Source organism: Mirounga leonina, unplaced genomic scaffold (assembly GCF_011800145.1).
Source record: "Mirounga leonina isolate KUSES-001 unplaced genomic scaffold, KU_Mleo_1.0 Mir_177, whole genome shotgun sequence".
Taxonomy (NCBI): Eukaryota; Metazoa; Chordata; class Mammalia; order Carnivora; family Phocidae; genus Mirounga; species Mirounga leonina.
Window position 1 is genome coordinate 4,970,717 of NW_023270459.1, and position 8,448 is coordinate 4,979,164.

Sequence of the window (8,448 nt, forward strand, 5' to 3'; positions counted from 1 at the left end):
CGGATTCTGGAGATACGGAAGATGAAACACGATCAAGATTCAGGAACAGCTGGATAGAGGGTGTGAAGAAGACGGAGGTAGTGTGGGGTCGTCCTTTTCTTCCTGGCTTTCTTGACTTACAGAATGGTAAGACCAGTAGTTGAAAATGGCGAGGTGGGAGGAGTGGGCCAGATCATGAGGTCCTTTTTAGGATGTCAGTGGAACACTGGAACATTGGGATATTCGAGTGAAGATGTGGAACTGCAGAGCGGGGTAAAGGTGTGAGACAGACCCTAAGGGGTGAGGAGGGGAGGGCCGGACACTTGCTGGCTGAGCAGCCAGAAGGAACACGAGAGGGGAGAGATCACGAATCTGCACTGAATCCTCTCCACCCACTCGATGGCCCCAGCAGCTCTGACAGCCCAGATGTGAGGCTGACAAAGGCAAATGTCTCCTTGAGGTTTTATAAGACAAGGCAAGAAGAGAACAAGGCTAGGGACTGCTTCCGAATATCTGCTTCACAAGTGGAAGGATGGATAGATGCAGAGATATATAGGTGAATGAATGACTGGATGAAGGTGGAAAAGTGTGGGATGCAAAGTATAGTTAGAGGTGTAATCTGCAGAAAAAGAAAGGACTGTCTTTTCTGAATTTGGAAGGAAGTCTGAGATATCATTATTCATTATGACTAATAATGCCTAAATATTACAAACACACAACTTTTGTTACTTTGTCACTCACTCTGAGTCAGGCACTGTGCGATAAGCAGTTTCTTGTTATCTAATTATATTCCCAAATAATCTGATGAGGCAGAAACCATCTTTTTCTAATGTAGGCTAGTTTAGCAGACTAGGATACGTTCATCATATCCCTGGCCTCTTCTCCTTGGGCACAAAGCTAAACCACATTTCCCAGTTTGATGTGACATGTAGCCTAATGACCAGTTCTTGTCAATGAAATCTGAACGAAATGATGTATGTGTGCAAGGGGATAGGACTACAGATCTTCCACAACTTATGATGGGGTTACATCTCAATGAACCCATCAAAATGCATTTTTTAAAATAAAGATTTTATTATTTATTTGAGTCAGAATGAAAAAGAGAGATCACAGAGACAGAGGAAGAAGCAGGCTCACCGCTATGCAGGGAGCCCAACGCAGGGCTCGATCCCAGGACCCTGGAATCATGACCTGAGCCGAAGGCAGTCGCTTAACCGACTGAGCCACCCAGGTGCCCCCAAAATGCGTTTAACACACGTAACCCACCACACATCATAGCTTAGCCTGGATTACCTTAAACGTGCTCAGTACACTTACATTAGCCTACAGTTGGGCAAAATCATCAAATACAAAGACTATTTCATAAAAAAGTGTTGAATCTCTCATGCATTTATTGAATATTGTACTGAAAGTGAAAAACACAATGGTTCTAAGTGTACTGGTGGTTACCCGCGCGATTGCACGGCTGACTGGGAGCTCGACTCGCTACTGCTGCCCAGCATCAGGAGAGAGCATCATACTGCAATATCACTAGCCCAGGAAAAGATCCAAACTCAAAATTCAGAGGCCACCTTCCCCCGAATGCATACTGCTTTCACACCAGTATAAAGTGGAAGAATCCAAAGTTGAACCACTGTAAGCTGGGGGCCATCTCTACTCCCCTTCTCTCCTATTCCTCTTGGCCACTTGGATGATGCCAGGGCACACTTAAAGCAACATACTGACAACAGAACGCACCCGGATCCCTGAATAAGTAGGTGGTACAGAGTACCCCTGCTGACCCACATTAACCATGTCATAAATGAGAAAAAAACTCTTATTCATTTGCTAACTGACCTAGAATTGGGAGTTTATCTTTTACAGCAAGATAGCATTAACTTAGCCTAACTTGTATATCAAAGGAATAGCAAGATCATGCAACTTCCTCAGTCATGAGGCTAGTGAGTGGCCAAGCATTGAGAGCTTGTCTCTTACTCAGTATACCACCTCCCAATCCTAATAAAGATGAAGAGTGCGATGGGGTGGAAAGACAAGGGAAACAACTGGGAGTGCTCCATGACCAACCAAGACTCCAGGAAGGCCACAAAAGAAGCTGCCCATGGAATTTCAGACAGGTGATCCCCTGGCAGTCTGTGAGTTGCCATGAAACCCATTGCCAGGACACCCACCTGCCAGACTCTCAGCCACCTACCTGGGTAGGTGCTTTTGGAGAGGCCTCTCTTCACTGTCCATAGTTCCTGCCCATGTTCCACTAGGAAGGTCAGCTCTGGTTTGGGAACAGGATACCCTGTGCATGAAGAAAGAAATGGGGCATGGGTATGTAGGTAAGGACAAAAGGAAAAGTCTCAAGTATACAGGAGTATACACCTTTCACATGCCACCATGAAACTCCAGAAAGGAAACTCCCTCCAGAAGGTGTTCCCTAATGAAGCCAGTAGGATTCCACCTCCCCGTGGATCAGAACTACCTGGAGATGTCTGTTAAACCAAATGTGAGTTAAACCAAATCTCTGGGCATAAGGACAGAACACGGGGAGTCTGTAAAGCTCCCCAGGTGATTCTGGTGCCCAAGGATGGCTAAAAAACACTGGACTGAATCAACTGTTGAATGGCATCTACCGATAGTTGTCCGAGGTGGGCCTTGACCTAAAGCCGCTACCCATTCTGAAGAAAAAGCCTTTAATCCAAGTTGGGAAGACAGAGCTGAAGGTGGGGACCTGCTGCCCTACTTGCTGCTGTAGCATCCCATGGTGACTTTGAGGATACTGGCCTGATGGCCTGGACCAAGGACAGAAAGTGAACAGACACGCCTGGGTTGGCACCTACCAGGCCAGGAGCCAGCATCACCTCAGGGCTTCTCATCAGGCGAAGTCATTACATTTTTCAGGGGTGAAATCAGTATGAGGAGGTTTTCTGGTACATGCACCCAAGCATGTTTTGCCAAATGTGAAGGCTTAAAGACAGGAGGACTCTGGAGAGAATCCAGTGACTAAGGCACCACGACCCACAGAAACTCCTAGAAAATCCTATACTGCAGGCCAGAATGCATCCAGTTGTCCTGCAGCAAATGTTCACTGATGTTTGCTAGATGCCTGGAACTGAGCCCCATGATGGGACAGTGTCAAAGTTAAATCAGACCTTCCTTCATCTCTATCATGGAACTGAGCTCCCTGTCCCCACAGGGACTTGGCTCCTGTTGGTCCCTCCACCTGGAATACTATTCCCCACGCATCTCCTTTCAACAACTAATCACAATGGTCACAAGCTAACACCATTTACTGCATTGATGACTGACCTCCCGGGAGAGACAATGTTGACACAAGGCTGGGAGAGCCCTGTCATGGTGACCATTTGGACATCTGGGAAAAGGGAGACCTCAGGCCTCCATTCAGTTCATATACAGACCAATTTCTGGGTAAATTGGCCATTTAAATTTCGGTGGGAGAATAGTTGGGACTGACTGATTTAGTACATATAATAAGTACATGTGTCATACTTGCTATGTTCCTAGTTCTATTCTAAGCACTTCACCGCTATTAGGTCACATGGACTAAGTGAAAGGTTACTATAAAAATACAATAAAGTCAAAATAACTGTATTCAGTCCCAGGAAGCTCATGCTGCATCCTCAAGGCTATGTGTCCTACAGTTATTCTTTCTGAAGGGGAAATTAGCTAAGAGACATAGGAGAGCTAAAGATGCAGCACCAAGCCCAGACTCTTCCAGCAACAATCAGAAGGTAGGAAAGAGGAAGGAAAAAGGAAGAACTTTCTTAGATCCCCATCAATGCCACTGATGATGTGTCTGTGCACCCTCTAAAATGATCTCCCTTAGCAGCAGAGAAGCAAGCCATAGGCCTTAGGAAATAAGGGAAAACTGCAGACACCAGGAGCCAAAGAAGCCATTTAGCCGAGATTGTGCTTAGAAATATACCAGTAGCATGATGTCACCTATCTTCCTGTCTGTCTGATTCACCCACTTCTTGGAGAACTCACAGGTCCTGCTTACTGGGCTACGAGGACATTTGACCCAACCAAACTGAACCAGTCACCTTACCTATTACGGAGATCTGGAATAAGGACTTCAGACTGAGGACAGCTTTTGCTGGACACTTGGGTAAGAATGTTGGGAATTATGTTTCTTATACAACAATCCCTATTGCACACATAGGGACGCCAATAAGAGGTTAGAACAGAATAGGCTGAGGACGTGGGGAGACAGGAAGGTGGGTCCCAGAGGCCTTCTCAATCAGCCATGCTTAGAGAGAAAGGATGGAATGAAAGCCTGTGGGTACCACTCTGGAGAACAATGAATCCTTACCCAGTGAAACCAGGAGCCCACAAGTCTCCAGCATCACCTCCCGGTATAAGGTCCTCTGGGCTAGGTCCAGGTGTCTCCACTCCTCCCCAGTGAAGGTCACAGCCACATCTTTAAATGTTATCAATGCCTGGAATATCAAACAGAAGTGATGGGTGGCTGTATATCTATTAGATGAGATGACAGCCTGTTGCTTGGTCACCGGCAGAAGTCCAGGAAGACCCGAGGCCTGAACCCCTGAGTATCTCCTGAGAACCTAGCTCTGTGCTGGGCTCAGGAGGGAGGCAGATGGTGCCTCTGACAGAGTAAAGAACGTGGGAAAGAAAAGCCTCCTGTGTAGGAAGCCATTGGAGAAAGACACAAAACAATGATAATCTTATGTAGGCAGTGAGGAGCAGATATTAAGCCCATAAGGTAAGTGCCATCACCTCCATTTCACAAGCAGCAAACGGAGGCTCAAAGCCAAGTGGAACAGAGTTGTGTGTCTAATGGGAAGGGGCAAGATTTGAACCCAGGTCCCTCAGGTCCAGCCATGGTCGGGGGTTTAGAGTTAATCTAAGTGTGACATACATAGTCCCAGAGAGAAAAATCTTTCGTTCATCAATCCCTTATTGGGCACTGGTGCTAGGCTTGGAGATAGAGCAGAGAACAGGAGCTCACACTCTGGAGCTGGGGAAAGGTCTGGACAAGAAATTAAAGAAATGACCAAGATCAAGTCATGGGGCCCTAAGGGCTCCGAAAACAACAAAAGAGAATGAACTGATTGCAAACATTAGGGGACTTTAGCTGGAGCAACCAGGGGAGGCCTCTCTCAGGGGGCACTGGATTGGGGCTGGCGTGAAGTTAGGGAGCAGGCCAGGTGAGGAAAGATTAATAACTAACGTAAGTCCCGAAGGTGGTCAGAGCTAGGATGAGAGTAAACAGAGTGACATGCTACAGAGTAACTTAAGGCCTGTTGTGTGTTTACAACTCAGGAGACACAGCATTCCTGTACACCATCATTAATGAATATTGTAATGGAGTCACCCTTCAAGCACAGGTTTCCCCCACTATCTGAAAGCACAGTGTTCCTATGAAAACTTTCCTAAGCCAAAATGCAGTAAAATGAAAAGTATCCCCCAACTTTCTGAAAGTTCCCCTTACTGCCAGCTTTGCTTTTAGGAAAAACTTACATTAGCACCTGTTTTCACCAACCGAAAGAAATCCCAAAAGGATTTTTGTTTTTACCTTACTAATGTAGTCTCTCCTAAAAGTCAGTGGCAAAATCCAAACCTTTGGAAAGTGGCAGAACCTGAATAAGAAAATGTGTTAAAGAGGAAAACGGATCACTGTTGCAAGTTGCAAACCAACTCCACTTGTAAATACACAGATGGCATCTGCAAAGTTCAATCCAGTGACTGTCTTGTCTTCCCCACCTGTCCAGGAGCCTTTTTTTTTTTTTTTAAGATTTTATTTATTTATTTGAGACAGAATGAGAGACAGAGAGCATGAGAGGGAGGAGGGTCAGAGGGAGAAGCAGACTCCGTGCCGAGCAGGGAGCCCGATGCGGGACTCGATCCCGGGACTCCAGGATCATGACCTGAGCCGAAGGCAGTCGCTTAACCAACTGAGCCACCCAGGCGCCCCTGTCCAGGAGCCTTCTATACCTACCAGAGAAGCAGCAATTCACAAAACGCAGCTCCCATCCCCTCTCCCAGCTTCCAGCTGGGTAGAGGCCTAAGGCAGGGAGGCCCGAAGGCCAGGCTCTCCCTGGTGTGAGCCTAAGAGCAGTGCAGGACCAGGTTAGTCCCTCTCAAATCACATCCAGACTGATGCTCTCTGGGTCGTGCTGAGCAATAAGGCCACTTCACACACATACCCTCTCTGGTTCCCTCAAGTGAGAGACAATAATCGTTAATACACACACACGGTTATTCCAATTTTAGACCCGAGGGAATGGAGGCCAAGGGCAGTGAAACGGCAAGCTGAGGTCAGGGGCAGAAATGGGGGCCTCCCCTTATAACCCCTGGCCTGCATTCAGAACCCTGGGTTAGAAGTGATTAGATCTACCCCCACCCCCACCCCCCGCCGCATTCCTCCAGGAACTCCAGATCCAAGAGCATGAAGAAGGAATGGCGAAGAGTCCCAGGATCTGTATCACTGCGGGCGGAACCGTGAGGACCGCGACCCCAGCGCGCGTGAGCCTGCGCGACCCTCCACTCACCAGCGCCGGCGCCGCCATGAGGCCCACGGGCCGAGCGAGACCGCGAGAAGCGGCGACTAAAGCCCGGCTAGCGAGCTCAGCCGACCCCTCACCCCAGCCCAGGGCCGGGTGACCAGGGACCTCGGTCTCCGCTGTGTAAACGCGCAACAAGGTCCAGGGGGCCCCGTGCGGGTGCCTCGGGAACGAAGGGCTAGTGCCGCGGCGCCGGAGAGGCTAGGGGGGCAAACCCCGTTACAGGTGGTTTCGGGCTCATGCAAAACCGTGGAGGTAGATCCTATCCTCCTCAACGTCCTTCGCTCAGCCTGGAAGACCCTTCTGGGAAGCGGCCTCCTCCCGCCGCTCCAACCAGAAGCGCCGCTCAACACAGACACCGTACACCCAAACGACGTCCTAAGCGGAGACGCCAGAAGTCCCGCCCACGGTGCGGCAGAAACGCCCCTCTCCGCTCTCTGTCATTGGCTGAGCGCCCGCCTTCGCCATCAGAGGCACTGCCTTCTGGGTAATGTAGTTTCTGACTGCATCTAGGCGGCGCGCGCTCTGTTCTCTGAGAAACCTGGGTTAAAGTTCCAGAGACAGGCGTGTGGCTTTTAAGAGGTGGAAGGAGAAGCACACAGATTTCAGTGGCCCTTCAGGCAAGGTCTCACCTCAAATAGGTGACGCCTACCGTGACCTTCCTCCCTGTGTACCGCAGTGGGATCACTCACTTCTTTCTGAGCCGGTATTTACAACGAAATATGAAGATAGTTGTTGAGTGTAGGGATTTTAAAAGTTCCTCTAATCGGCAGTTTCCAACCTGCAGACCACTACAGCATTCCCTTGGGAATTTGTTACAAATACAGGCCCCACTTCACTCCTACTGAATCAGGAACTCTGGGCTCGGGCCCCACACCTATGCTTAAAAAAGCCCTCCAGAGATGATGGACTCTGAAAACAAACTGAGGGTTCTAGAGGGGAGGGGGGTGGGAGGATGGGTTAGCCTGGTGGTGGGTATTGAGGAGGGCAGATTCTGCATGGAGCACAGGGTGTTATGCACAAACAGTGAATCATGGAACACTTAATCTAAAACCAATGATGTAATGTATGGGGATTAACATAAGAATAAAAAAATAATTGTTACACCTCGAAATGCATGAAGAAAGTAAGGAAAAAAAAAAAAAAAAAAAGCCCTCCAGAGGAATTTAATGCTCCAAGCAGCTGAGAACCAGCCTCTTTAAATTCCAATGAATAGATGAGCTAAAACTACCTCTTTTGTGGGAGATAACTAAAAAGAGCTCAGTAGCAGACCTGGCACATAATGGTAAGTACATAAGGGCTAGCGCTGTCATTATTATTATTTTATATTAGTATCGTTGGTAATGTCATCACAAGGATCTGGCATACACTCTGGTGAGACAGGAAGTCTGATGCTTCTTGGCAGAGGCATTGGCGATATTTGTCAAAATATATAATACTTTGACTCAACAAGGAGCCTCCTGAAGAGTATTTAAAATGTTTACATAACAATATACTTGAATCAGGCAGAAGCATTATTCAAGACTGCTTTTGACTTCCTTTATGACAGGGACTCTTCTATGATATGAGCGCTGAAACTAAGGCGAGTGGGAAGAAGGATTGGTGCGGTATAGAAATGTTTTTAGAGAAATGAAAAGGCAAAAAAGTCAGACAAAAATTATGATGTATTTCCACAAAGTTACATCAAGCGAGCCTGCCTCTCCGGCCTCCCCTTCCACCTCTGCCAACCCTGGGCCAGCAAGACCTTCCCCCCGCATCCCCCCTCCTCTCCTCATCCCATTCAATATGAGGACGATGAGGATGAAGACCTTTATGATGATCCAATTCCACTTAGTGAATAGTAAATAATCATCATGCTTTATAGTTAATAAACGTATCTGTTGTGTATGTATGTGAAAATCTAGTAACTGCATTGTGAGAACCGTATGAAACCTTTTCA

General features: G+C 47.7%; 1 protein-coding gene across 1 annotated transcript in view; it reads right to left on the reverse strand.

The window, feature by feature from the left end:
- The window catches only part of ZNF599 (zinc finger protein 599), a 17,609-nt gene extending 10,835 nt beyond the window's left edge, over positions 1–6,774 (reverse strand). The window contains exons 1-3 of the mRNA XM_035023684.1: positions 6,498–6,774; positions 4,298–4,424; positions 2,171–2,266 (exon numbers count right to left, since the gene is read on the reverse strand). Coding sequence (XP_034879575.1) covers positions 2,171–2,266; positions 4,298–4,424; positions 6,498–6,515 — 241 coding nt within the window. The 5' untranslated portion in view covers positions 6,516–6,774. The remainder of the gene's footprint in view (positions 1–2,170; positions 2,267–4,297; positions 4,425–6,497) is intronic.
- Between the last annotated feature and the right edge of the window lie 1,674 nt (positions 6,775–8,448).